Source organism: Alternaria novae-zelandiae (assembly GCF_023758075.1).
Source record: "Alternaria novae-zelandiae strain BMP 2774 chromosome Unknown scaffold_12, whole genome shotgun sequence".
NCBI classification, from domain to species: domain Eukaryota; kingdom Fungi; phylum Ascomycota; class Dothideomycetes; order Pleosporales; family Pleosporaceae; genus Alternaria; species Alternaria novae-zelandiae.
Genome location: NW_026056972.1, coordinates 1089281 through 1116751, shown reverse-complemented (window position 1 = coordinate 1116751; position 27471 = coordinate 1089281). Strand labels below are relative to the sequence as shown.

General features: G+C 54.2%; 9 protein-coding genes across 9 annotated transcripts; 3 read left to right on the top strand and 6 right to left on the bottom strand.

Annotated features, from left to right (window-relative positions):
• Positions 1-94: 94 nt before the first annotated feature.
• Positions 95-2736, top strand: J4E88_006486 (uncharacterized protein; the record flags this gene model as incomplete). Its single annotated transcript, XM_049400111.1, has 4 exons — positions 95-98; positions 286-683; positions 732-1295; positions 1345-2736. 4 exons carry the CDS (start codon positions 95-97, stop codon positions 2734-2736), a joined length of 2358 nt encoding a protein of 785 aa, XP_049254422.1.
• Positions 2737-2965: 229 nt separating this feature from the next.
• J4E88_006485 (uncharacterized protein) lies at positions 2966-4113 on the bottom strand (the record flags this gene model as incomplete). The annotated part of the gene is made up of 2 exons (XM_049400110.1): positions 2966-3837; positions 3891-4113. 2 exons carry the CDS (start codon positions 4111-4113, stop codon positions 2966-2968), a joined length of 1095 nt encoding a protein of 364 aa, XP_049254421.1.
• A 3386-nt stretch (positions 4114-7499) lies between these two features.
• Positions 7500-9985, bottom strand: J4E88_006484 (uncharacterized protein; the record flags this gene model as incomplete). Its single annotated transcript, XM_049400109.1, has 2 exons — positions 7500-8440; positions 8500-9985. 2 exons carry the CDS (start codon positions 9983-9985, stop codon positions 7500-7502), a joined length of 2427 nt encoding a protein of 808 aa, XP_049254420.1.
• Positions 9986-11654: 1669 nt separating this feature from the next.
• J4E88_006483 (uncharacterized protein) lies at positions 11655-14278 on the bottom strand (the record flags this gene model as incomplete). Its single annotated transcript, XM_049400108.1, has 6 exons — positions 11655-11728; positions 11786-12656; positions 12706-13173; positions 13222-13551; positions 13599-13900; positions 13996-14278. The coding sequence occupies 6 exons, from the start codon at positions 14276-14278 to the stop codon at positions 11655-11657; spliced, it is 2328 nt and encodes a 775-aa protein (XP_049254419.1).
• Positions 14279-14534: 256 nt separating this feature from the next.
• Positions 14535-19303, bottom strand: J4E88_006482 (uncharacterized protein; the record flags this gene model as incomplete). Its single annotated transcript, XM_049400107.1, has 5 exons — positions 14535-15009; positions 15431-16190; positions 16240-16684; positions 16733-17032; positions 17084-19303. The coding sequence occupies 5 exons, from the start codon at positions 19301-19303 to the stop codon at positions 14535-14537; spliced, it is 4200 nt and encodes a 1399-aa protein (XP_049254418.1).
• A 538-nt stretch (positions 19304-19841) lies between these two features.
• On the bottom strand, positions 19842-20474 carry J4E88_006481 (uncharacterized protein; the record flags this gene model as incomplete). The annotated part of the gene is made up of 1 exon (XM_049400106.1): positions 19842-20474. One exon carries the CDS (start codon positions 20472-20474, stop codon positions 19842-19844), a length of 633 nt encoding a protein of 210 aa, XP_049254417.1.
• A 742-nt stretch (positions 20475-21216) lies between these two features.
• Positions 21217-23948, bottom strand: J4E88_006480 (uncharacterized protein; the record flags this gene model as incomplete). Its single annotated transcript, XM_049400105.1, has 5 exons — positions 21217-22076; positions 22123-22404; positions 22452-23619; positions 23668-23849; positions 23900-23948. 5 exons carry the CDS (start codon positions 23946-23948, stop codon positions 21217-21219), a joined length of 2541 nt encoding a protein of 846 aa, XP_049254416.1.
• Positions 23949-24807: 859 nt separating this feature from the next.
• J4E88_006479 (uncharacterized protein) lies at positions 24808-26172 on the top strand (the record flags this gene model as incomplete). The annotated part of the gene is made up of 1 exon (XM_049400104.1): positions 24808-26172. The coding sequence occupies one exon, from the start codon at positions 24808-24810 to the stop codon at positions 26170-26172; it is 1365 nt and encodes a 454-aa protein (XP_049254415.1).
• Positions 26173-26499: 327 nt separating this feature from the next.
• Positions 26500-27308, top strand: J4E88_006478 (uncharacterized protein; the record flags this gene model as incomplete). The annotated part of the gene is made up of 2 exons (XM_049400103.1): positions 26500-26691; positions 26817-27308. The coding sequence occupies 2 exons, from the start codon at positions 26500-26502 to the stop codon at positions 27306-27308; spliced, it is 684 nt and encodes a 227-aa protein (XP_049254414.1).
• Between the last annotated feature and the right edge of the window lie 163 nt (positions 27309-27471).

Here is a 27471-nt window from a genome sequence, read left to right as displayed (position 1 = left end):
AATTCGTCGCAAGAGCTAGGTTCGTGCGATCGGGGTGGTTGGAACACAACGAATCGAGATGCCCAAGGAGGAGACGTTACCGACACGCAAAAAGATGCGTAAGGGTACGCATAGCTGCTTCGAATGTATGTGAATCCAGTTATTGCCTTAGTTGAATAATCACTCTACACCACACTGCTACGCGTCACTATTGCTCTTTTCTGTTGCGTGCATCATCACGCCAACATCCTGCTCTACTTTATCTTTCATCGTCTTCATACTGTGGGCCTTTCTGATGGAGTTTAGGTCGTCGCCGCAAGATCCGATGCATCTTCCAGCCCGACAATCCGGATGTCTGCTCAGAATGCTTCGCGCGCGGCAGCAGGTGCATCGACCAAGAACATGCCAACCCGGAAGTCATTGTCGATCATAGGAAGAACCTCCGTGAGCGAGTATCACGACTAGAGGCCTTGGTCGACACGTTGCTAGAAGACAAGACTGTCAAGTCAGAAAGCCGGAGTCAGAGCCAGAGCTTAGCCGACACCTCATCACCAAAAGCACCTACTACTTACCACAAGGACACTTTCCCGCCGACTCCTCTTTCCTCAGGAGCCTCGTCCAACATTTTCCAATTGCCGAACAACCAGCGTGCTGCTTCAGACCGAGGTCATCACATACCTATCCTCTCTGTGTTCGAAGATGCAGTATGTACTTCAACACTCTAAGCTCTATCTGATACTTACTATCTACAGCTCAACGATGCCGAAGCGCAAGCGAAGGCCCGCAATTGTCCTTTGGAGCAATCAACACCAAAGCCCGGAGGAGCGGCTGACGATCGGTATACTATAGAAAACAGACACGACGATGACATAGCTGCTGGAGCCACCATCGCGCACTCGGCAAAACGAGAGAAATGCAAGCAAGCATTGATTGCGATGCTGCCGCCTTACGATCAACTCACCAAACTTCTCAACTCGAACAGTGACTGGTGGCAGACATGGCGGAGAAAATGCAGTGGCACCTCCGGTCCTGAGCAAACACTGCCTCAATTTGCTGCGCAAGCCCTGACGACTGGAAATATTGGCGCGATTGCTACTGTTGTCCTGTCAGTCGGAATCTGTTCATCGGAGGATGACGATGATGTTGAGCGCTACATCGAGGCTGTGGATCGATGGTTCCTGTCCGATGATGAGTATGCAGCAAGTTTGGAAGGCCTGGAGTGTCTCATCTTGAAGTCCAAGTGGTACGCGGATGTAGGTCAACCGCGACGAGCTTGGATCGCGTATCGAAAGGGCTTGATGTATGCCCAGCTCATGGTAAGTTCATGCTGTCACAAACCGTCGAACTATGACTAACTCATGAAAGGGACTGCACCGTAAGCGCACAGCCTCAGCACCACACGAAAGCATCTGGTGGGCTTTGTATCACGGCGACCGGTTCCTATCTCTCTTGTTGGGCCTTCCATACGGTGTCACTGACGCGCATTGCGACCTGACGATGCCTGATGTTGGCGACGGCACATACGTCCATCCCTTGGTCGGTATCACAAAGCTCTCACAGCTTGCAGGGAGGGTCATCGATCGAAACCAGGGAGTGGCCGAACAGTCTTTCGCCTGGGCACTACAACTTGACCAAGAACTGGAAGACCTGTGGAAGAAGTTCGACCCGGCATGGCTAAACTACACAGAGTTACTCGCCGATGCGGAGACCAATGCGGCCGAACTGCGAGAGCGAATCATGGGTCAGATTATCTTCCATCAGATCCGTGTGTACCTGCATCTGCCATTCATGCTCAAAGCAGCATCGAACTCACGCTTCTCGTACTCGAAAACCGCATGCCTGAACGGCTCACGAGAGGTACTACGGTTGTACCAGTCTCTGCGGATGGGACACATCCAGCCGCTCTACGAGTGCAAGGCTATCGACTTCATCGGTTTCACAGCTGCGGTTCTCATCCAAATCGGCCTACTCAACTTTGGCATGGTCTCATCATCTTCAGGCAGCGGACCTACTCCGAAAGAGATTGAAGAAGACGTGCGCCTCATCGAAGTAAGCATCGACATATTCCGCCGCGCATCGAGCGAAAAGGGAGGCAAAGTCGCCGCTCAGTCTGCCGAGGTGCTCGAAAAGATGATGGGCAAGTTCAAGGGCACAAGCAACGAGCTAGACGAAACCTGCACCGGAGATGCCAACTTCGTTATCCCGTACTTTGGTACCATCTCCATCAAGAGAGGGGGCCAACTCGTCAAGAAAGGCCCAGCCCCTCCTGGCCGTTCACCCAGCATGGGGAGCTCAAGGTCCCCCGGAACATCAGCACAACTCTACACACCCACGTCGGAGAAGCCGTCGCGGACTTCTTCGGACGTCTTCTCGCAGCCCACACAATCGCTCAATGTCACGCCCAAGACGTCCGTTTCCGCAGGTACCGCTACCTCGGCCTTCAACTTCACCGACCCCTCGCCCTTTGTGTCGTACGACGGCTTCTACAACTGGAACAACCTCAACGCAGATGATGCTTCGGCGACCGGCGCTGCTGCAGGAGGCACGTTCAACTCGCAGATCAACGACGACAGTATGAACAACTTCCCACTGCCGACGAACAACTTCTCGTGGCAACATATGCCCATGGATATTGATCAAGATTGGTCTTGGTTCTTGAACGATGCGCAGACGACTCAGGGTATGGGTAACGGTGTGCCACCAGCGCCCACTGTACCACTTGATTTCAACGCACAGGGCTTCCCTGGCTTTGGCTGAGGGACGAAGTGTTGCACAGGCGTTTATGGCGGGTTCACATTCACTACGAGACACGTAGCCGTGTACGAGAAAAGTATGGGGCCATGTACGATAGCAAGTATTTGTGTAGATGGGTTCAGAGTTTCTTTTTGATATCCGAGCTGCTAGATGCTACTCCACTCTCGCTGGCAATGTGCGAGGCAATTGATCTTTCTATTCAAGAACATGACCCGAGACTTTGAATGTGTGCCTACAAAGTCCAGATAACAACCCTTCCATCCACACCCGTAGAACTGATCTTGGTGATACCGCTTCCGCTCTCTTCAAAGCTTCGGATAGTGTTGATGGTGTTCTGGTGCACAGTCTTGAGCTTGGTGTCATCCGTGCCCGACTTGCCCTTGAGATCCATCTGCCTGAACATGTTCAACGCGCTCTCCTCACGTTGATCCGATAGACCAGGTCGGCTCTTAGCCTCCAGACTTCCAGTGAGCTGCCAGCCAGACTCGTCACCCTTCAGACGGTAGGCTTCGCAGTTGTATCCGGCCGCAATGATCTCATCCTCAGAGCTCCACAAGAGCGACATGAAAGGCAAGACTTGAGTGCTGACACTGAGGATGGCGCGGGGAGCTTGTTCGGGACCGCTGGGGTATACGACGGTGAGGGTGCTGTCGTGGGATGCAAATGCGAGGGCGTTGCCCGAGGGAGAAAAGGCGACGCTGTGGACCCAACCGGCGGTGTTGTTCAGGTACTCGCCGCAGATAGTGTTGAATGGGAGGCGCTCTCCCCATGCCGAGGGCTCCGGACGCGCGTCCACGTTCTTGATGAAGGAAGAGAGCACACGAGCGTGTCCGTCGGTAGATCCTGCGGCGAGCAGGACCGAGTTGGGGTGCCAGGAGACACAAGTGATTGTGGAGCGGATGGGCTTCTTGATGTGCTTGGAGACCCACCAGTTATCCTCCTCTTCAAAGTAGCAGACGGGAATCAAACGAGCACCAGAGCCCACGGCGAACTTGGTCTCGGAGGGTGCCCAGCGAACACAGGTAGCAGCGCGGTTGATACGGAGGAGCACCAGTGTGGGCTTCCATCCCTGCGGCGAAGGCTCCCAAACGTAGGCGTTGCGATCTGTTGCTTGCATTAGCTGCCTGCTCCAGCCCACCAGATAGCTCCGAGCTTACCCTGCGAGCAAGTCACAATCTTGCCAGAGTTGGGTGCGATATCGACACCGGTAACTGTCTTGTCGTGACCCGTGAGCTCATCCTTGAGCTTGTATCCGCTGCCCGTCTTCTGGAAGAGGTCGACGTTGTTCTCTCGGGTTACAGCGAGCGTCTGGCGGTCGGCGGAGAAGGAATGGTCCGCAATGGGATGGTGGAAGAGGTGGTGAGCTTCAGGACCAGACATGATGGATATGGGGTAGGCGTGCAATAGGAGACTCTCTACTACTGCCAATTGGTGTTTTGGGTTGCAAGCTGTGGAGCTTTGGGAGACTTGGTGACGTGGGGCTGCTGGCTGGCTGCAATGCTGCGGGTGTTAGCGTCGTCTTGGCTTTCCCGAAAATCACGGCGACTGCAGCTTCGACATCAACGCGAATTGGGGGGGTTTTGCTACGCGACGGGCACTTCTTGACACAGTATGATATACGTCACCCTGGAATATATACACGCATGCTAACAGTGTCGCAGCAACCGCCATCATGATCCTCAGGCGCCCGCTTCTCAATGCGACATCCGCAGTGTCAATACCGAAGACATGCGTACGAAACCTCCAGCACTCAATCCCCATGCGCCCGGTCCCTAAGCCCATACCATTCATTCCCGATCACACCGCCTTCCTCAGCGCAATTGGCCGCGGCCTCTCCGCACACGCAACCAAGATACCGTCCTGGGAGGCCCTCTTCACACTCACATCGCCGCAACTGAAGGAACTCGGCGTTGAGCCAGCACGCTCGAGACGCTATCTATTACAATGGCGAGAGAAGTATAGAAACGGAGAGTATGGTATTGGAGGAGATTGCAAGCACGTTCAAGACGGTGTGGCAGAATTGAAGGTCGTCGAAGCGCCAGTACCGCCAAATCCCGAACTCGGCAACACCATAAGTCCCCGCTCCGCAGCTGCCACGGCAACACATGATCCGGGTACGAGGAAGCTGGTTGTTAATGTACCGGTCGGTGCTGAGGCGCCAGTCGAGCCTGTCGAGACATTACCCAAGGTGCAAGGCGTTATCGTCAAGGGTGCGAAGACGATCAAGGGCAGCTTTGTGGAACCAGTTAAGGGGAGCGGAGGTCTACGAGCACGGATACGACTGCAAGAGGGTATTTGGGAAGTAAGGAGAGGGCACAAGGTCGATGGTGGCGAGAGGAGAAAGGCAGAGGTGCGGGCGAAGCGCAGGGCGGCTGAGAACAAGGAGAAGGCGAGGTAGATCTAAGTGTTAGGACATGAAGTAGCAGATACCGATTCTTGTACAATGAATGTTATTATACCTAAGTCTATGTGTACGACGTCAGAAGACCAGCCATTGGCAGGGTGGATGACCCGGGGTAGGGGCTTCAGCCGTAGTGGAACTATCTGACAATTCGCCCCAATCTCAAGAGGCAGAGAAGCTGGCCTTGGAGCAGCCCAGAGTGTCAAAGCCGACACATACACATTCCATTGTGCTCGATAGGACCAACGACCGCTACCCTTCCTCGCTCACATTTTAGGGCTTCCCCTCTGCTCCAATCCTCTCAGATCCGAAGGTGATCAAGTGCCTGCTTCTCTCTCAAGGATCGTTGTATGGGTTGCTATAGGCGATGTCATTATGACAGAGGGAAGAGAAGCATGGGAAAGCTTTCTTCGCAGTCTTTTGACGCCTCGAAGAGTTCGTTTACAAAGAACGTGAAAGCGCATACTGTTGCGCATGCTGAACCGGTAAACCCTAAGACTTTTGAAGTTCACTAGCCTCCATTAGCAGCTCATGTTGATACGACGAACTTGAGCCGTAACTGGGAAAAGGGCCGGTGCTGGACAATTCAGAGATAAGTCGGGAGAGAGAGGTACCATCGATGCTACACGACAGGGTCCAATGAACAAAAGTCTGTTTCCATATTAGCAAACCAGACCTCAAAGTGTACATCAAGACTGAACAAGTCGGTAACATCTCAGACAATAAGTTTTCGCACATTGAGACCACGCGTTCGGGTTCTCTGCTGCGAAGTATCTATAGAGGCGCATTCGTGGGAGATTAGGCCATGAAGCACGTCGTGTCATCCTGGAAGATAAGAAGGAAGGAAGGGTCTACAAGAGCACACGTACCAGGTTTCAATTGACAAGGAACAATATGCTGCCTGGTCACTCTCTCCTGCGTCCAGGTGAGGTGACATGCATGCGCATTCCCCAGTACCCAGTATGCGAGATGCAAGCTTGCACTAGCTGCAGGTGTGAATGCAGCTGCATGATGGCTGGAATGGAACGACCAAGTGAGTGCCGCACATCGGATGGACATGTTAGTGAACGGGGGTTGCGAAGACGCTAGAAAATTTCGTAGGTTGAGGTCGAGTGTTGGTGTTGTGGTTGCCTGCCTTGAACTATGACGGCAAGTAGGTATGACGCTAGTCCTCATCACTAGCGCCACTCCGTTCCTGCGTCTTGCTCCTACCTCACCTGCAACATCCCAATGGAGGAGGAAACATCTACTGAGCCTGAAGTTGTACCAAGAGGATTTCTCTACTCATGTCTTCTCTGATGTCGCAAGAGTGGTTCGTAGGCAGTTTTAACAATACCACCTCCTGCTCCCGAAACCACGAGTCACCTAGCGAGAATGTTTCTTCCAACCATCATCATACCAACACATGTCATATCACCCATAGCTGCTCAGAAACTCATAGATTCTACCCAAATTGTATTCCTTATCTAACATGTCATCCCATTGCTCGTCTATAGATCACAGACCGGGGCATCCACAAGTCTCCGCCAAAGCCAGCTCTCAGCAACACAAAACACACAACGCACAACATTCCATGACCTGCCAGCGGCCACAAAAACGCCTCGAGCAGATAGTCTCTCTTCGGAGATTGCAACATAGCACTATGCAGATACGCCCCTCCCGCACCCGTTCTATACGAGAGCCGAGAAGCCCTTAGTTCCCGGCCTCCCCTTTCCCACGCCCATCAGCTACGCCACGATAACGCCTCCCGCCCATTATCGTCACCGTTACCGTTACCACTAACACAAACTTTCCCCCGCCACTAGGTTCGACATGTGAAAAGAGGGGTCACTCTAATAAAATATAATTCAACCAGTCTCGCATATGCAACAATGAAAGATCGAGACCGTGTTTGTTGTGCGATTATAGATTCTAAGCTCAGCTACTCACCTACCCGGTTTTCGCTTCCTCCCAATTGTCTAAGAGTAATTGCGTTTGTTATATACAAAAATAGATAAGGGAAGACAATTGATTGTATGGCGCAAAAATGAGCCTTTCCATGGGTTGAACGAGACAAAAAAGTGACAAACTCCGTGTATGCAAAGAACGCAAGGGAAAGATCGAAAACGCCGGTTGTGTATGCAAAGAGGCTAGGAAATTAACAGGTAAATGGTGTATGTTCAGCTCCAAGTCGCGCTGCATGAGTCTTCGTATATCATCGATCTTTTTCTTCTGGTGTCCCTTGTTTCTTATTCTCTCTTACTCTTCCATGGGTGATTATTGTAATGGGTCGATTATTTCTGTCTCAACTGTACAATACGGTATTAATACTTTCTGTTGACCGCCGCTGCTATCAACCACCACCAAGACTATGGACGGTATTAGTCTACGTGCTTTTGCCCGCTTCAAACACCTTGTTCATGAACTCGTCCACATCGAGTTCAATCTTCTTCTCGCGAAGTGTCTTTGCAACCTGCGCTGCGTCACCCTCCATGCAGCTGCCTTCCAGTATACTGAGTATAGCGACGGCAGCGCGTGGGACGTTCTTGTCGCCCTCGATGGTGTAAATGTCCATGATGCGCGCGGCGTGCTCAACGCCTAGACGACCGCAGAACAGTGAGCCGAGGGTATGGAAGAGGTAGTCTCTGGGTTCAACTCGTAGCGTCTCTAGCCGTTGAGCCAGACTGGGCGCTTTCTTCGACAGAACGTGCAGTGTTGTGGAGTAGGCGGCGTGTATGGCGTTTTGATCGTGGATGAGGAAGGACAGTGGCAACGGGCGGTTGAGCAGATTGGACAGGGTGACGAAGGCTTGCGGCGCGGCAAGGTTCAATAAGAGCAATGCGGCGATGTGATGTATGTCGAAACTTGAGTGTGGGATGTCCGGGCGGTACATCGAATAGGCCAGGCACACATCGACAAGGTCCCGATGCAGCGGCTGCTCGTCCTCCGCCGCTTGTGACGTTCGTGCGGCAAACATCTTGAGTTCGGGGAAGACTGCTTGGGTGCTTTCGACAATGTAGACATAGCGGCCTCCGAGCGCTTCGTGGCCATGTATCTTCACTTCTTTGCGTGCTTTCTCCAAGGCAATGTTGTAGGTAGCTTCTGTGACCTCGAGGTCGTTTCCAATCGCTTTCTGCCAGACTTGGCCTCGCAACCGTGGGGGGATTCCGTTCCACCACATCTTCCTGTGCGAGGCACGTAGCTCGGAGTTGGTCATCTCGGTGGCCCAGTTTGGTAGCAGTAAGCTCGACCAGTATTCAGCCTTGATGCGGCTGGCCTTTTCACGGGCCAGGGCTTCCTCTTGGGCGCGTTGAGCCTCAAGACGTTCTGTGATTGTCAGCCATTTATTGTCTCAGATAGAGCCTCGGAAGGCGCAGATAACTTACCGGCTTCCTCGATACGAGCCAACATGCGCTGGTACTCCTTGAGGTGCTTCTTCTCCTCCTTGGGGTTCTTGGGCGGAAGCCATGACGGTCGGGTGCGCGAGAGGTACTTCTGCTTCTCAACTGAGGGCTGGAAAGGGTCGATCAGAGGATCGCTCTTGCGAACAGGCGGGAGTGCTGGTTTTTTGCTCTTTGGCTCTGGCTGGCTCATAGACGCTGAACGCGTGAGACCGGGCTGTTGCCGTGAGATTTCTTGCTTTCGCTCAAACTCGGATTGGAACTCCTCTAGCTTCTCTGTGATCAACTTGGCGTCGGTATCTAACGCGGTGTACGTCTCGGCCCATGTGTTTTGCTGTGCGCCGGGTTGGGGAGACACGCCCCTGCTAGAAACGTTGGGTGAGGGGGTCCGCTGGGAGACGCGCGCAGAGGGTGCGGGCGATGTCCTCGAAGACGAAGAAACACCAGGATGCGGTGACATTAATGGCGGACTTTCTCCGGTCCATGACGCTGGCGACCGATCCTGAGTAGGGCGCGGCGAGATGGGAACATTCCAGATGACAGCGTCTTCAGGGAGCTCGTCGTCCTCATCGTCGCACTCTGCCTCCCTTTCTTTTACAGTTTTTCTTTTGGAGTCCTGCCACGACTGCCTCCTGGAGCCCAAGCCCGGGGACGGCAAGACATCGTTCCGCGAGCTCTTGCGAGATAATGTGCGGGGTCCCGAAGCAGACTTGTGTGTGTTTGAGGGGGATGGCGAGCGCGAAGAGCGCTGGGGCGCGGCAAGGCTCAGGCTGGAGAGCGAGGGGACAGAGGGCGAGGTGAAGCCTCTTCTGGCCTGCTTGCCGGGGGCGGAGAGCTGGGCCTGCTGGCGGACGGCGTGGTTGACCTGGCCCTTGAGGCTCGGGTACTTTTGCTTGGTGGCCCCCGTCAGGTCGCGGAAGGAGTGGGCCGAGTGCGAGTGCGGGAGGCTCCTCGTGGACAGCGAGGCGCGCGGGGCTTCGAAGAGGACGCGATTAGATGGGCTCGCCGGCACGGGGAAGGAGGAGGGCCCACCTGATGCTTCGTCGAGGTTGATGTCCTCAAAGTGCGAGAGGTTCTCCGTCGTGCCCATGAAGTCTAGCAGCGTGGACGAGTGGATGCTGGACGACTTGGACGACTTTGAGTTTGTGAGGTCCGGCGGGCTGCCGGGCGGGGCGCCAAACGTCTGCTGGGCATCGTGGGCGTAGGTGAGGGTGGCCATGAGCGGTCGGGGCGGTCGTCGCTGGGTGTCGATGCGGAGTGGTGTGCCAATGCGGTGAGGCAGTCGGTCGTGGTTCGCCCAGCTGTCGTCGCGGTCGCAAGGGGCTTTGATTAATGAGGGCACATAGCTATGCGCGGAAATAATGTACAGCGACTTGGCGGGCGAGATGTAGTGCACGTCGGCGTCGCAGTCTTCGCTATCGCCCGCTTCGTAGACAGGAGGCAGTCGCTGGTGATGCTGCACCGCCGGCATCTTGGTCGATTCGGCGACGCAATTTGCGGAACTCGCGCTAGCCCCTGATGTCGGGGGACAGGGATGGACTCCAGTGGTGGGCCTCGCAGTGCTCTGGACCCGTCAGCGGCGCAAGATGCCTTGGTCGAGTTTAATTGCAAGCAGCCGTCGGTTCTACGTTGGGAATGGGATCGGGCATGGGAGCAGAGGGCGAGGTTCTGGCGATATGTGAGATGCAATCGTGCTTGAAACCGCAAAACCAATACGGCGCCGACTGAGGCAGGTATGCTTCTCCAGCCCGACCCTGGTTCAATGCGCCTAGCCAGGCGTTTTGCGACGCTGTCCCTCTGCTGCGAGCCTGCATAGTCGACCCCGGCTTCTTTGGGATGGGGTTGGTGTCCCAGCCGTCGCATCTACGCTTGACATCACGATACCAGCGTCGGCGGGCCAATCGCGTGCCGTCGAGGGCTGTCGCCTGCTCGACGCGAGGCTTATCAGGAGCAAGTAGTGGTCCGCCTATACACTACCGCGCCTTGCCTCAGTACTACCAGCGCTGCAATATGCAAGAAAAAGACATAACGACATCATCCTCTCTGCAGTCCTTCCGTCACTCCCGACAGTGCTGCAGCCAAGGCCCAAGGCTTGCAGTCGTGCCCACATGCCGCCGCTAGACGTGGGCGCTCGGCGTGGGCCCCCGGCCACAGATCCTTAGTGCTTTTCCCGAGTTCCTATCCCGTCACCACACTCGCATCCACACCTGCACCTCCCAACATCTTCGCTATATGCCTAGCCACTGCATTATCGCTGGAACCCGCTTTTGCTAGCGTGTTAAGCTTTCAGTGCCAAGTTATTGCCTCCTCCAGCATGCGTCGCTCCGCCATGTCAGACATGCGCGCTGCCGAGAGACATGTCTGCAGCCAGGCTAGCAGCGCGCGATGCTGCGTCTGCTTGCGCTGAAACACCGTCTGAAAAGCTTTACAAGCCAGCCTATCCCTTCAATTAGCATCTGTTGGAAACCGGTAATACGAGCCCCGCCATGTCATCTTGCAAACCGTGGAGGCGATCTAGCCAAATCGCAGATCGTGCATCCACTTGCTGTGCAACACGGAAGCTTAGCCACACGTACCATTGAAGCTGCCGCCGCGAGATGACGCCCTGCACAATCTTTGCCTCTCTGCTGCCGCGCGAGCGTGAACGGCGCTGTAGCATCACATGGGCTAGTGCAATCATGTTGTCTACCGTCTCTGCAGTTCCCTCCGTCAGCAATTTCCTTCGCTAGCGTAGCCGGCGCAATCACGATCGCTCGTGGCGTGTGCCGTGCTCGCTTTCGTGCTATCAGACCATCATTCATTACCACGCCCACCCTCCCACGGGACAACCCCGCACGAGCATCGATGGATTGGGCGTTGGAATCTTCGCAACGGGAAAGTTTAGACGTACTGATAAGCAGATTCGAACACGTCGTTCGCACCTTGGATAGCGCGCGTGCGTACTCGAGGCACCTCACCGCCGCTTCAAGAAAGCTTTGATGCAAATTCGCTAGTACCGTTGCCACGCTGTTCAACGATGGATCGATCAGCATGGCCTTCAGCTGGATCTTGAATCCGCTATCAGAAATCAGTAAATTGTCGGACTTTTCACCCCGTCCATGGCCCGATTGGCCGGCGGTGCATACCGCGATCTTCGAGACTTACTTCAGAGCTTTGCGATGGAACGTTTGGCCAGGCATTTTGGTCAGATCTACAGTCAAAGAGTCCTCAATACCTGGTGCGGTTAGCATCTGAAGCCGCAAATAGACATTGTGCACGCAATGCCACCTACCGGTCTCTGTAGGGCGTTCTGTTTTCTTGCTGACTTCCAGCGTCGTCGTATCGATACAGACGCCGCAATACGGGAATTTACCATCTGAGCCGCTTGTCGCTATCCGGTCTCCTTCTTCTGTCGTGACATCGAAGTTTGCCATCGACTTTGAAGGCTTTATCACTACGCCGTATTCCGGGTGGCCTTTGTGCATAACGCGTACGAAGCGCTGAGCATACTCTTCGTTGATACTGATCAAGAGGAAATCGTCAAGCAGACGAAGAAGCAATGAATCTTCATCAAGCACAAATCCAAGCACATCGCGTTCCAATTGAGCGTAGAAGAAGTTGCACAAGATGCTCGATAAGACTGAGCCCTGTGGTATACCAGTCTTCTGGCGATAGAAGCGCTTCCCGATTTTAACGACATTTCTCTCGATATGCTCCTGTAAGAGCTGCATCAAGTCATCCTTGGTCTCGCGCCGCTGCATGTTGGTATTAACAAAGACGGTATTGGCCTTTGTGCCCGCCAATCTATCTTGCACGAGTTGGTGGAAAGGCGTTACTCTCGTCGCTGCCTCAGTATGCGGTATGTACTTCTTGAGAGGCATCGGGTCCACATGTTTACCGCCGAGACGCTGTAGCGGACCCAGGGGTGAAATCTCCACATGTTTGCCGGTGTTGTAAGCCTGGATCGACATGAGACTGTCGATCATACGCAGCAAGCGTGACTGTGGTATAGTGTCGAAGCAAGCCTGAACATCAACCTTAGCAAAATAAAGCCGAATGTCGCCGAGCCCACGCTGTCGCAACGATGCTTTGAAAGATGCAAGCTTGGGAAGCATATCTCCGACGGAGAAAAGTGAGCAGCCGAATTTATCGGGACGTAACGACTGATTCAAATTAGCCATGGTAAATTTGTCACCTCGAGCGACTACTGACCTTCTCATAAGTAATTGCATTGAAAGCTGGTGTCATCACCGAGTTGATACTTCGTCCGAGAGTCATAGTCCCATATCGCATCACCTGCTGTCTTCTCTTGAGGTTCATGATAGTCCGGAAACCCTGTTTCTTAGGTAGCAGACGAACGTTACTGAAACCAAGCTGACGTGCGGACAGCAGTCTTTCCGTACTGTCAGTAGGCATCTCCTCGAACATGTTCATCCGTAGTTCCTTCAAAGCAGGCTCTGTTAACATCCGCCAGATATCATGGCGGAAGTAGAAAAGTCTGTTCCGATGCGCGTTGGACTCCGTTACGTGGAAGTTTGTGCGAACCAGAGGAACGAGGAAAGAGTCGAAGAGCCAGTAGACGAACTCGATAAATATCTCCGTACGCTTGTCTATGTCCGACTTGGATACCTTGGTGTCGTCGTCTTGGCTGGGTGGGCGCAACCAAGCTATGTTCGTGATCTAGGATCTCTTAGCATAGCTCCATGCTCAATGTAGAGGAATACGTACCTGTATGTTCTGTGTAACCTGATGTAGATTAAGCGATTCGAATCTGCGCATGTCTACGAATTGGTCCACCCAATACATGAGGGTGCGCTGGTTATGCTCGTTGCCCCAGAATCCTTCCGGTATAACTTTGGATATGACTGCGCGGCAAAAGGCCGATACGTGTGCTGCTGGACACGCCAGATCTGTGAAACAGGTTTCTTGAACGGTGGGATTTCCAGGTGTAGGTCGCGCTTTCTTGCGACGATTGACTGGATCTGCGACTGATCGTACATCTGCCTTCGGCTGAAGTGCGCTCTTCCTCCAATCTGGCTTCGTTGACACGGGTACCCCCTATCTGAGTTAGCAGACTTTCCTATACATGTCATGGAGAAGAGTACCTCGATTGGACAGTAGTGGCGCAGCATCTCCATATACGAGCACCGCTGGTTGCGGACCCGAAGTTTGTCCACCAGTTTAACAGCGTCACCCCGGAGTCTCTTTGGTATTCGCTGCTTCCACTTATCTATCTCCTGGGCGTCCGTCGCTTTGGGGCCTAGCTCCCGGCACATGGCGGTATGTATATCCTTCTCGCGCAGCGTGTAGTCTTTGAACGGCATGGCTGTCTCACGATGATCCACCTTGGAAGTGAAGACGTTGTGCAACCCGAACTGACGCGGGAAGATATACCGCATGGCATGTACTGTCTCTTGTTTGTCTTTTCGATCAGTTAATCGATTGAGAACATCTATAAATGGTTAGCTCCAATAAAGTACTCGAAGAACAGTGACAACGCACGAATGTGGCGCATGCCAAATCTCACACCACCTTTCGCATTGAGCGCTGCTTTCGCGTAAAGCATGCGACTGCGCACAAATGTAATAGCACCAGGCTTTTTGCTTTCAATCTTGAGCTGTGAAGGTTTGGTGGGCGCTTCCTTATCCGCGTTGACTCTTGCGATGTTGCTCTTCTGAGGTTCATCCGACTTCATCTCATGCACAGGAACCCCAGAGAGCTGATAGTAGTTGCCCATATCAGCACTGACCAAGATGAATATGGAGCACTCTAGAAGCATGTCCATCATAATGCGGTCCCCGCCCTGGCCGAGCAATGCGTGCAATCGGCACCATACTGGCTCTTTCAACGTCCTCGCGTAGCTATTAGGTAGGCGTTCTTGCAGACCAGGAATAGATGAACTCGGATCCTCGCTGGTCCTGTATGCACGGCGATTGCTGCCTGCAGCTCTTTGAAAGCCATAGCAGAGTAGATGTGCTGGTTTGTGAGATGTTGAACGCTTGAATAAGCGCCATATCACGAAATCAACAATCTGGACATACTTAGTCGTAGTTCTTTGAGCGGAACACTATGAGGAGGCGATGCTTCGTATGACCTACCTCGGATTGCCTGTAGTATCCCGGCTTGAAGGTACCGCCCGGAGTGCTTTGCGATCGTTGTTGGGTGAAGACTTCGATATCTTTTTCACGCTCCTCGGTGATACTCGTTGTTTTGTCCTTTTCTAGTTGGACGCCTGGATTGCATACCAGTGCTGAGTCGAGCAACTGCACAACGGCATTGTCAAGGTCGTCCGCGGTGTTTTTGTCTCCAGCGGGTATGGCATGTCCAAGTTGCGAAAGCTTTCGGTACCTATTCTTCGACGAGCCTGGGAGTCGAGAGAGCAGATACTGGCGCAGAGTAAGGACTTCGGGATAGAGGCGTTGTAGGACTGGATGAGTAGCATTAACAGTGGTGGCCTTGGTGGATTGGTCATCGGCGCCCTTTGCTTTCTTGCGGACGCCCGCACAGTTATGGGCGCTACGTTTTCTCTTCATGCCGTTATAGGCGCATGCATGGCATGCGTAGGCGCGTTGTTTGAGGCCGGTGGTGTGTGAGTGGAGCTCGTGAGGCGTGTCAATGGGGTTAGCGCTGACGCGACCGCACGCGTCGTCGCGTGACTCGAACAGGGAGTCGCATCAATTCTTGTCACAACTCGCGTACAGTCACCCAACAGCGTAGTTCATACTAGATCGAAGCATGAGATCATTACGAGCAAGTTAAGCTAAGCAACATGGTCTCATTTCGTGATCGCATTCTACCTATGTACTTTCCTAGAGTACTCAGGCGTTGGACGCGGGCACGTGGGTTTGAGGATCATCCGGTGCTGTACGGATAGTGTCCAAAGACCAAAATATCAATCCAAGTCCTTCTCTATCCGCATTCGCTAAGCTCAGTTTACCTTACAGGTCTAAGCACCTCCCAATCCCCCATATTACGCATATCGTCCGGCTCATCGTCCATCAAATTCCTCCTACTACTCCCACCACTTCCTGTGCGCGGCGGCAATGCCGGCTTGTCACCGTCATCATCAATAAGATTTTGCACTGGTTTCCTGGTCAGATGAGGAGGCGGAGCCATGGAGCGTCTGGTTGACTGCGGAGGATATGCCCTCGATTCTTCTTCCGGGGGATCATCACGGTAACGTTGTGGAGGGGGTGCGAAGGTTGGTCCTGGAGAGGAACCTTTAGAAAGGAGAGCGGGTTTCTTATTGGGGATTGGAGGTGGTGCTGGTTTGCGGAGGACTTGTGGTTTGCTGGAGGATTGTGTTTGGGGCAGCGTATTTGATGCGCGGTAAGGTAGGCTGCTGGGAAGGGAGTGTGTAGACGCGCTTGAGCCGCTGCGGCGGAGGTCGCTGAGCGAATCTCGCGTACCGTCTGAACCGAGGATTTGAGTGGCATGACCCGGATACAACGGAGCGATCATCTTACGAGCCGCGGGCTTCTGCGTTGGTGGTAAACTGGTCGAGGGGCCGTTGAAGTCGACTGTGCGTGCTCTCTGTGAGCCGCGTGCTGGTGGTGGCTCGGGTCTGCGACTGCTCGGCATATGCCGAACATCTATCCAGTCTGGCTCTGGACTAGGCGTAAACGGATTGCTGGGTCGATTCGGGTTTGGAAAGTGGTTATTAGATGGCGGTTCCACGCGTGCTTTCGCTGGTAAACCTATTGAATATGAGTATCCAAGCTATAGCGGGAAAGATGATAAAAGTACCGTTGTCGAGCCACCACTTCCTCCGATCTGAGCTTGCAGGTGGCAATCCTGGCTCAATGCTATCGTACCCAAGCAGATCTTCGTCGTCCGTCTCATCATCACCCAGACGGCCTGCAGCGTGGGTATCGCCAACCACTTCTCTTCGTTGTTTGTACAAAGTAGCCTTCATGGCATCCTTCTTCTTTTCATCGACCCTTTGCACCAGTATCTGGAACGTAGCATAGACCGGTCGGTGGTCAGAGAAACGAAGTGGTGCATCGTTGTAGTGGATTTGTCGGATGTTATCACCCTTGCGAAGTACACGATCACACCAAGCGGGAATGCGCGCTTTCTCGGATGTATCGTATTGGTTACTGTTGAGGTCGTACTTGTAAGTCGGCGGGAAAGTGATGCGGGCCTCGGAGTAGTACGGAAAGGTCAAGCCAGCTACCATCTGCAGATTAAGCTGCTTTTGGTTAGCTATGGTACATGCAAGTAAAACGTGACTACTTACCTGGTCGTTGTCGTACAAGGTCTCGAGGTCACCAACATGGCACAGCCGTTGCACCTTCTCATTATTCAGGCCAATCCGGTAGTTGAAGTCGCCGAGCCATATTACAGTGTCGTGGTCTTCAATTGATCGGTTCCTTTGAAAGCGTAGGCCATGGCTGATAGTCTTGTAGTCGCGGTTGCGCTCTTCGTAGTTGGCAAAACCAGCTGCGAGATGGGCCGTGACAAGGCAGATCGAGGTATTGGCGTACTCAAATCGAATAGCTACGGCTCCCTTGTTACCAGCCATACCGGACATGCCAGTCTGGAGTATGTTTTAGCGCAATAGGTAAAGATGCAGTAAATGTGGACATACCTTCTTCAGAGCGCCTTCGACGTTCTTGATATGCGTAAGGCAGTCGGCCCGGACAAAGACCGACAAACTCGCACCCACTAACTGGCCACCTCTTAGAATAACATACTCGTCTTTTCTGTGCTTCTCGGCATTCTTGTTGAGACACATTCTGACAGCTTCCTCCCAAGCCTCGCGTCTGTCTGGGTCTGTCGACATGATTTGTTGAGGGCTTAATTCGACAATCTCTTGAAAGCCTACAGCCACTATTTCGGGGCACTGCTGTGATGGATCGACATCCGGGCATAGCCAGGGCGAAAGATCGCTCTTTATGCCACTCGTTTTTCCGTTCAAGTTGAATGTTCCGACAAGAATATTGATCATCTCGGTCTCCGAATACTCCGCAGATCGTCGCGCAAGCTCTGCGACCACATAGTCGTTGAGCGGGTCATAGAGATGCACTGGAACCTGGCCAATCAGTCTTCCAAGGAGCATGTCAATGGTGTTCTGTCGCCCTTTATCCGCAAAGTTGTTAATGTACATTCGGGTGGCGCTCTTACGAGCGTCTGCCAGAGCACCGGCAAGCGACATCTTTCCAGATCGCGTAAATGAGGACTTCAGCGCTCCAGTTCCCGCATAGATCTTTGAAAGAGCATCGCCATTATCTGCCCACATACTTGAATGTCTGACCCAGAAGTCCTGACTGGCTCGAAGGCCTTTGTGGCTCAAAAAGATTTCGAGTGCCATCTTGCTGATGATGGTTTGCACGAGATTCGTTCGATCAAGGCAATCCAGGCAGTTTGTTCGGAAGACTCCCTCCTGCTGCAGTATGCTCATTGTCCGGCGGACAGCGTAGTCTTCTCCATTGTGTCTGGCCACTTCTTCCACATCTTCAGAGAGATAGTACCCAAATCCTTCAGCAGAACCTTGGATCCACTGAGCAATCATACTAGCCATCTCATAGCCACCGGGTCCTCGTGTCTCGGCATGGAAGTCATATTCCGTAAGCTTGATGAGGTCATGCTGTCGGTCGTTGAGATTGCTTCCTTGGTTCAACGGGCTATTCCTGATATGCCCGCGATATCTATGCGTCAACTCTAACTCGTTTTGTTTTTCGTTGCTCAGCAGGTTTACAACATGAGTTGTGCCGTAGCTGAGTTCCAGATTATCAAAGTGCCTGTCAAAGGCGGGTTGTGTAGCTTCCGGCGACCGGGTGATGGTAATCTTTTGTTGGTTTGGGAGGAGACCAGCCTGCTGTTCCCAGAAGATGGGTACACTTCCTCGCACCTGCACATAAGAGAAGCAAGCTCCCGACGGCGCCCAGTATATTGTTTCGCTTTCCACAAAGTTTGCGACATTCCCATCATCGTCGATACCTCGCGAGTTGAATCTTGTGCCCGCCCGCTTGCAGGATAATCTTGAGATGAGCGTCATGGACGACGGCATGCCGGAATCCTGTACCCTGATGGGGGCCGAAGACTTGGGAATCGTAATGGTGAGTGCGAAACCGCGGATGGCAGATGTCAAGATCCCGGAAGCATCCAAAGCGTCCTTCTCCCTCGGCGCAAGGCGGCTCCTAAAGTCCACCAGTGGCTGGATCATGTATGAGTTCCATAGAAAGCCAGCGTCTAGACTGTCGATAGAAACGGTTGCGGCATCGGTTGTGCGGTCTTGTAAGCGTCTGGTGAGGTCGAAGTCTGAGCTGTAATAGAAGGTTCCACTGCTGAGGATCTTCTTGAGCGCCAGACACGGGTGTTCCATGGGCGATTGCTCCTTCCTGCCACCGAAGCCCATCTCATATCCTTCGTCATCGATTGTATCCGTGGGGTAGGGGTTGACTTCGTCGTTGAGCAGGGTATCGTAGCTTGTGCTGGTCAGGCAGTAGAAGCCGACCGAGTATATCCTCTGCACCGTCTCGCCAGGCCGTACTGTCGCCACCTTGCTCGCGCCATTGACGACGACGAGGAAGACATCGCTGTTGACGGTGATCAAGCCCAGTGTGCCGTGTACGTTGACCGAATGCAGCGCGCGGTAGTCTTCTAGATCGATTTCCTCCAACCGGGTGAACTCGACCATGCAGCGCGCGACGCCGGCGCCATTGCTCCCCAGTGACGTGGACGAGGCATTGGGGTTCCCCGACTGTTCGGTGGTGGATGAGCTGTGTCGGAGGACGAGGGCGTGGGTCGAGGTCGCGAGGGCGATTGCGCGGTGTGGGTAATCTTTGATCAGGACACGGATAGACATGGTCGGAGGTGGACGGGGGCGGAGGAGGAATGCGCGGGTGCTTCGATCATGCTCGGGGTTCTGCTACACGTCAAGGCAGTCAAAGCGTTTGCGCAAGTATGACGGTCGCGGCAAGTAAGCACGTGTGCTTTGGCGGTTGCTCTCAGCGCGCAGGATTATGTTGGCCTGGATGCTGATCGCAACCCTAGATGTACACCACTCGACTGGTGCCCGATGCTTTACAAGGCTGCCCTGACCATCGCTTAGGCGTACGCCGGCCGCCAGAACTCGACACTTGGGCTGAGAAACATGTGGAGCTGATTCACTCCGTCTCGGAAAGTGCGGCGCGACGTCTTTGCTGGTTCGTGCATCGCGTCCAGGTGCAACATAACTAACTAGTGACCTCATAGCACGAGCAGTTGAACATGAAAGTAAATTAGATTGGAAAAAAAGCTATAGACATCCGCACCATAACTATGAACAGATGCTGCAGGTCCTTCAAGACATAAGTAGTGATATCAATCGTAAGCCAACAAAAATGGGGTTCCCAAACAGACACTCATCTCTGCCTGTACGCAACTCTGGTGTTAGTCTCCGTATAGCTGGGGTCTTCATAACCACCCCGACTGCGACTGCGCTGTCTGCTCCTGTCGCGCCTCTGGTATCTTTCGTAATGATCGCTCTCGCTCGATGCAGCAGGCTCCACATATCTGTAATGCTCGTAGCGAGGGTTCTCTGGACTGTAGTTGCGTTCGCGCTCACGCCTGACCTCTCGCTCTGTATACACATACTCGCTGCGGCTAGGGCTCGATGAACGAGAACTCATGCTAGACCTGGGCGAGACTTCGACGTAGTGCGCACCGCCATGGCGTGACTGGGTGTGGTGCGAATGGTGAGATGAGATGTGGCTAGGCGGTGGAGGTGGAGCCGGCATGGGCGCCGGGGGAGGAGGCTGCACGAACACAGGCACAGGCTGCGGTGCGGGAATCTGGAGAGGCTTTGGCGAGGGCACCGCGACGTAGGATGCTGAGGGCCGTGGAGAAGCCTCGTGCACAATCTCGGTGCGCGAATAGCGGCGCTCGATGTCGCGCGACTGGCGTGATGCGCGGCGACGGGGCGGGGAGCGGTTCCGCTGGACGACACGGTAAGGGACAATGTGGTCCTCTTCCGGCTTGACTTTGACCAGACACATGGCGCCTTCACCCTCGGCAGGGTATGCAGTGACAGCGAGGCCTCAAAAAGTGGGAAGCTGCGACTGCGATCGCGATGTGATTCGCGCGACGATCAACGTGGGGTTCGATCGAGGGCGGGACGGGGCGCACCACGACTGAGTGAGAGGCTCAGCGAGCGCAACGACAGCTGGAGAAGATGGGTAGACAGGCGCAAAATGAGCGGCACATGAAAAGGTCACCAGAGGCTATGTATATGTCCTACAGATCGGGCAGCCGGTGCCCAGCCACACAGCTGACCCCCATGTCGATTCCATGCTGCTCCGCCTTGGAACTCAGCATGCGAGTGTGACGATGGGGTCTGGGCTTTTCTGACAGCTGAGTAGTGCTAGCGTCCTGGTCACCCTGGTTAGCCTCAGGTACGGACGGAGCCGCCAATGTCAACAAGCAGGGCAGAGTAGATAAACTTCATATTGCAATAGCCGTCTACACTCGTGATTATCATGCTGCATTTCACATACGACCATCAGACATGCCGCCAGTTTTCCCGTCCCGAAATATCATACAGCCTTCACATACGCTGTTCACTCTTCCACAGGTGCCGTGCGACTGCCCGTCATGCTACCTCGCTCTCAGGGTCCCTAGCTAGTTTCCCAGTGTGTTACTTTCTAGTATACATGGGAGTCTCTGGGCGGGCCGGGCGGTGTAGGCTTCCTATTTCATTTCCTAGCCAAGATGCTTGCTGGAGTTAGGCCATGTCTACCACTAGTCGTCCATGGGCTTGTCTTCCAGCGTGACACCTCTTGGCGCTGCTGTGTCGTCGTTCCTCAAGCTGCCGGTAGAGTCCCGATTGCCCCTCGTCAAGCTGCCTGCATGTTTCCGTGGGAAAGGCACCCGGGTACTTGATGGCGCTGGGTGCTCGGCGGGAGCAGGAACAGGAACAGAAACAGTTTCAGGCTCTGTTGTACCATTAGTGGTTGCAGTGACTTCTTCGTTGGTAGGGCTGTCGTCGCTTCCAGGTACTTCAAGAGAACCACGATCTCCCTTGCTCCTTCGCGTTTCGGTTGGTGACGATGTGTTCACGGGGAATCGAGTCTGACTTCGGTCACGGCGATGCGAGCCGGAGACACGCGAACCAGGTGCTGGTGATACCGCACGAGGAGAGCGTTGAGCTGCGATGGCTCGTTGGCGCTCTTCCATGTTTGCTCGTCGGTTGCTCTCATCCGTCGAGATCGCGCGTGGTCGCTGTGCGCCCGAGGCTGAGTGGGTGAGCGTGCTCGCGCGCTTCAACTCTCCAAAAATGGCATCCTTGTGCGCAAATAGGTCACGGACGAGGCGGTAGCTGTAGCGCTCGTTCATCGTCAAACTCGATTCTTGCCTTGGTCTTAGGATGCATGGCGCGAGTGCATTGGCCAGTGCTGTAACATAAGTCTCGTCGGCCGATGTCAACTCAATGAGACGAGTGAAGTGTGTGCAAATCGCGTCGAGCGTTGCGATGTTAGCGAGGCGGAGTTGGCCAAGGGTAGATTGCAGAACAGAGACCCGAGTCTCTTCAGAGACATCTGTAGCGGTGGTGCTGTAGATGGTCTTGACAATCTCGTAGACGTGAGAAGAAACCAGTGAGTCTATTACAGTTAGCAAAGGATCTGATGATGCAGAGTTGACACCTACCAGGAAGTTCCAACAGGTAGAGTTTGAGGACGCTCGCAACAATCGGTACATCGTACTTCTCGAGTAGTTCATCTGGGAACCTCTTTCCAGTGTTGATCTCAGCTCGGAGGGTGTGAGTCTGCGCCAGAGGAACATCAACGAGCCAGATGCCACGGCGTGCTTCGTCACCCTCCAAGTCGGGGTAGTGGTTGTCTAGGAAGGTGAGAACTGTCGTAATGAGTACCGGAACACGCTTCTTGTCTGAACGAGCCCGAGCCTCCAAATCTACACCGAATGTTTGTTCTGTGTTTGTTAGTATATAGTTGCTCTCGATATAAATCGTGACGTACCGTCTACTGAGTTGTAGTAATTCTCATAAGTCGTGACTCTAGGCACGAATGGCCCTGTCCTGTAGTTCTCGAGCATGTATCGGAGATCGCCTAGGGGCTGAACTGTCTCCTGGAACAGCATCATCTTGTCGACGGTGCTCTGCAGACTAGGAATTACGTTGCTGACAGCGCCAGAGAAATCCAAGATAACCGCCTTGATAGCCTTCAGCCTGTCCAATTCGCAACGCTCCATGAATTTGAGATGGTCCACCATAGCCTCTTCCAGATTGCATCGTAGCGAGTCAAGCTTCTTGACTGATGCCTTGTAGCGCTCATCGGACTCGTGTGCCTCCCGCCTGAGCCTCTCTGCTGGTGTCTCATTCGGGTACTGGTTGTTGAGCGGGTTCCACCCCTGGAGGTATTCCTGCACGGTCGAGACGGGCGAGTCCACGGCAATGCTGTCGGCTGAGGAGCTAGACATAGCGGTAGAAGAGCGGGCGAGAGGCTGCTTCTTCTCAGGCAGTCCAGTCACCTGGAACGTCTTGGGCTTCCATTGGTAGTTCATGCGGGAGCTGTTGGCGAATGTGTTTCCCACGTTTCCCACTAGGCGCAGAAAGCCGTGTGCTACCAGGTCCTGACCAATGCGCTCGGCATAGCTCACGGTGGTTGCTGCCATGTGCTTCTGGATGTATTCGGTGATATCGGCACCGCTTGAGCAGTTCTGGTAGGTGCCGAGAATGGGAACCTTGACCTCTGCAATCTTGATGTTGTCCAGCATGTGCGTGAGGATCTTCTTGATCTGGTCGGGCTGGTACGTCTCGTCACCAAGATCAATGGGCTCCTCTTCCTCATTCTCCGGCTCCGACATCTTTATGGTGGGCACCTTCATCTTGGGGCTCTGTGCGGCCTCGCTCTGGGGGTCCTGGAAAGCAAGCTTGTCCTCCTCCTCCAGATCTTCGACGAGCCGGCACTTGTTGTAGTATTGCGATCGGTACTTGCGGACAGCATCGGCCTGTCGGTCGTGGATCTTGATGCGCGATTGGAGGTCGTCCTGGGAGTTCTGCACGCGGGCGGCATGCGCTTCGCACCAGCGGCCGAATGGGTTCACGACAAGCTCGCGGATGTTGGACGCAATCTTCTTGTGGTTTGCGGCCGCTGCCTCCATCTCGGTGCGCACGCCCTCGTAGGCCTAGTACCAGTTAGCCTGGGGTTGTCGCCGTGTCTCCTGCTCACGCACCTTGCGCACGCTTGCGCCCTCATCTCTGCTAAAGCCCCCGCCTATGCGATCTGTGGCTGGTGTAATCGAAGACAGGCTGTTTCCGTAGGCCTCCTCGGCATCGGCTCGCATGCGGGCCACGGTCAGGATCTGCTGGTTCTCCTGCACGCCCTGCTGCAGCTTGCCAAAGAGGACGCCCAAGCCTGCGAGAGTTAGCCCGCGCGGGGTGGTGTTGGGTGCGCCTGCAGCTTACCTCCGGCATAGTCGCTCGACCAAAAAGAGGCCGCAAAACCCGTCGTCATGACGGCGTGTGAAGTGGGGTATCAAAAAGAAACAACCAAGTTGGGTACGTGTACGGGTGTGGTCGGTCAACGGCCGTAGTGAGCGCGCGGAGAAGTGAGTCTGGGGAACACGCAAGCGCAGGCCCGGTGCTCGAGCGTGGGTGACGTCGCCCTACAAAGAGGCTACTCGCGTAACGGGCAGTGCGTCGTGAGTGGGCGCAGCGCAGTGGTACTCGACACGGGCGGCGGCGGCGGCGTCGGGGAAGCGAGGGCAGTGACTGACTGAGGCACGTCGGTGTCAGGAGGGTTTTGCAGGCCGCAGCTGGGGCACGACTGCAGAAGAGCTGAGAGCTGAACGATGTCTCATGTACCCCTGCATGTGGCCGTTTGTCGTGACAGCCCTGGCACCGTCAGGCAAGCCTACCAATCTTGCGCGCTTCCGACATTTCGCCTTTAGCGGACGATATAAATACCCACGCAATTCACCGACCCCCAAGCGCGGCCCCTGCATACGGTGTGGTAGACTAGTCCGAGCCCGCGCCTACTACCGTCTATGCATCATCGCCAGTCGCTGGGCTAATGCTGTCGCCCTGCCAGGTCCCCTAAATCGACAAGTTACTGCTCCGAACACTGACAGACGCGACGTCTGCGGGGCTCCGTCATCACTGCCTGACTAACCCTGCACGCGGAATAAGCCTTATTACAGGCCCATTCAGGAGAAAGTCAAGTCTCCGCTAATCATTCATCCGTCTTACATACTCTGCGCAAACATTCGCCTTGGCCGTCCAGGTCAGCCCCGCCATCAAAACTCACGCCTCGCAGCGGGACCGAGATCTCGCTCGGCAAACGCCCCCGGGTCCACGCACCTCTTCTCCCTATCATGGCTCCAGCTGCCTTTGATGCCAACACACAGCTCAACTATGCCCGCCACATCAAGTACTGGCGGCGGAACCTGAAGACTCTGCTGCCGCACTTCTACACCAGCAATGACTCCAACCGCATGCTATTGGCCCTTTTCACCGTGTCCGCTCTCGACATTCTGGGAGATTTAGACGCTGCTTTGTCAGCCGAGGAGCGTCGTGGGCACATCGAATGGGTCTACAGCTGCCAACTGCCGGAAGGTGGCTTCCGTCCGTGGCCAGGGTCCAATTACGGCGAGCTCAGAAGTGAAGAAAACAAGAACTGGGACCCTGCCCATATTCCTGGAACTTTCTTTGCGCTCTTGACGCTGGTCGTACTGGGGGATGATCTGGAGAGGGTCAAGAGAAAGGAGATTTTGACATGGCTGGTCAAGATGCAGAGACCAGAGGGTAGTTTTGGGGAGACGTTGGGCGATGGCGACTACGTCCATGGCGGTAACGACTCTAGATTCGGCTACATGGCTACAGCTATCAGATGGATACTTCGAGGCAACCTCGAGGGACCGTGTGAGGGTATACCAGATATCGATGTCGACAACTTCGTCACGTGTGTCCAACAAGCAGAGTGCTACGACGGAGGCATCTCGGAATCGCCCTACCACGAAGCGCATGCGGGCTTCACCTGCTGCGCCATCGCTGCCCTGGCTTTCTTGGATCGTCTACCCTTACCTCCATCACAAAAACCGGACGGTGTCATCCGCGGAGTAACCGACGTCCCAAAGACGCTGCACTGGCTCGTCTCACGGCAGACGCTGACTCTAGACGAGGACGACGGCTTGGATACTATGAATGACGAGACAGATACGTCAGAAACCTGCCATGACGCACATACGTTTGTCAAGCTGGGCGCCTACCCATCAGTACAGGCAAAAACCAACACAAAAGGACGGCCTCACATTCACTTCGAACTCGAGTGGGTTGGAGTGAATGGTCGATGCAACAAGGTAGCAGATACATGCTATGCCTACTGGACATGTACGCCCTTACAACTCCTCGGTCATCTGGATATTGTCGATCGGCAACCGATCCGGAAGTGGTTACTAGATAAGACGCAACATCTCGTGGGGGGATTCGGCAAAGTCACAGGAGACCCACCTGACATGTATCATTCTTTCCTAGGCCTCATGGTTCTTGCCATGTTTGGAGAGACTGGCCTTCAGGACGTTGACCCCGCTCTATGTATCACGCACAAGGCGAAGAAGCACCTGGAATCACTTTCGTGGCGGAGGAAGATTCTAGGACTAGATAAAGAGTCCAATGGTGCAAATGCTCCATCACAAGAAAGCATTGACCTGGCTGGTGAAAAGATGCAGATAGGTGCATAGACGCATGGGAGTCGCTACGCCCAGCACGCATCACTGTCGAAGGCTGGACGGACCTACTCAGCCATCAGGATTCTAGAACAATAAATTTCAATTGACCGGAATGCAATCAGACTGTAATCACATCACGGCCCTGCTTTCCAAGGTTCATGGTAGTCCCCAGACGGCGTAGCGCCAAAAGACCTCGGCCCCACCTGGACTCCCAGATCCCTGTCGGCCAGGTAATTTTCCCAAACTCCGACACCATTCTCTGCGAACATCTAGCGACAGCAACGAGCCAAATCACGCCGAGCCCCACATTCCAGATTGCACTCAACACAGGCTGCAATCATGAGGAACGCGCCGCCGCCATCGAAGAAGCGCAAAATCGCCGTCGCAGTCCCCGAAAAGATCGAGTTTGACTTTTCGGCGCGCGAAGAATACCTCACCGGGTTCCACAAGCGCAAACTTGCGCGGATAAAGCATGCACAAGAGGAGAACGCAAAGAGGGAGAAGGAGGAGAAGCTGAGGTTTAGGCGCGAGGTAAGCACACGATTGCGACGTCCCATCTCTAAGGTTGCGCGACAAGGACGTTCGTCTTCTGTCACCGGCGCATCTCTGGGTTGTATTCAGACCGGTACAGAGGCTAACGATACCCTACAATTCAGCTCCGAGAACAACGCAAAATCGACCTAGAGAGGCACGTCGAAGAAGTAAACCGACTTGTCAAACAAGCAAACGGCGACCTCGACCTCAGCGAAGCAGGCGAAACATCCGCCAATGACGACGACGACGATGACGAGGAAGAATTCACAGGCTTCCAAGAGCCAGAGCCTATAAACCAGGAAGACGAATACGTCGACGAAGACAAATACACAACCGTCACGATAGAAAGCGTGGGCATATCCAAAGCCGGGTTTTCAACACAGGGACAAGAGGACGAAGAGGCAGCCGCAAAGAGGAAAGCAGACGAGGAGAGGAAAAAGGCGGAGGAAGAGAGTAAGAAGCGGGTGTGGACAAAGGCGTGGCCGAAGAATAGCGAGAGGCCAAAGAAGAAGAAGAAGAAGTTTAGGTACGAGACCAAGACGGAGAGAAAGGCGGAGCGCATGAAGCAGGGCATGAAGAAGAGGAAGCAGAAGGAGGCTAGGGAGAACAAGTAGACGGGTAGATGTGTTGCTTGTTGGAAAGAAAGCTAGTGACTATACATGTCAAGACAATGATACCCCTTCACGAAGTCAAGCGGAACCCCGCATGTTGGTGCGCTGCTCTGGTCGTGTTCTGCATAAGTCTAGCATTATTCCACTGCATAACTCCAGTGGGTCG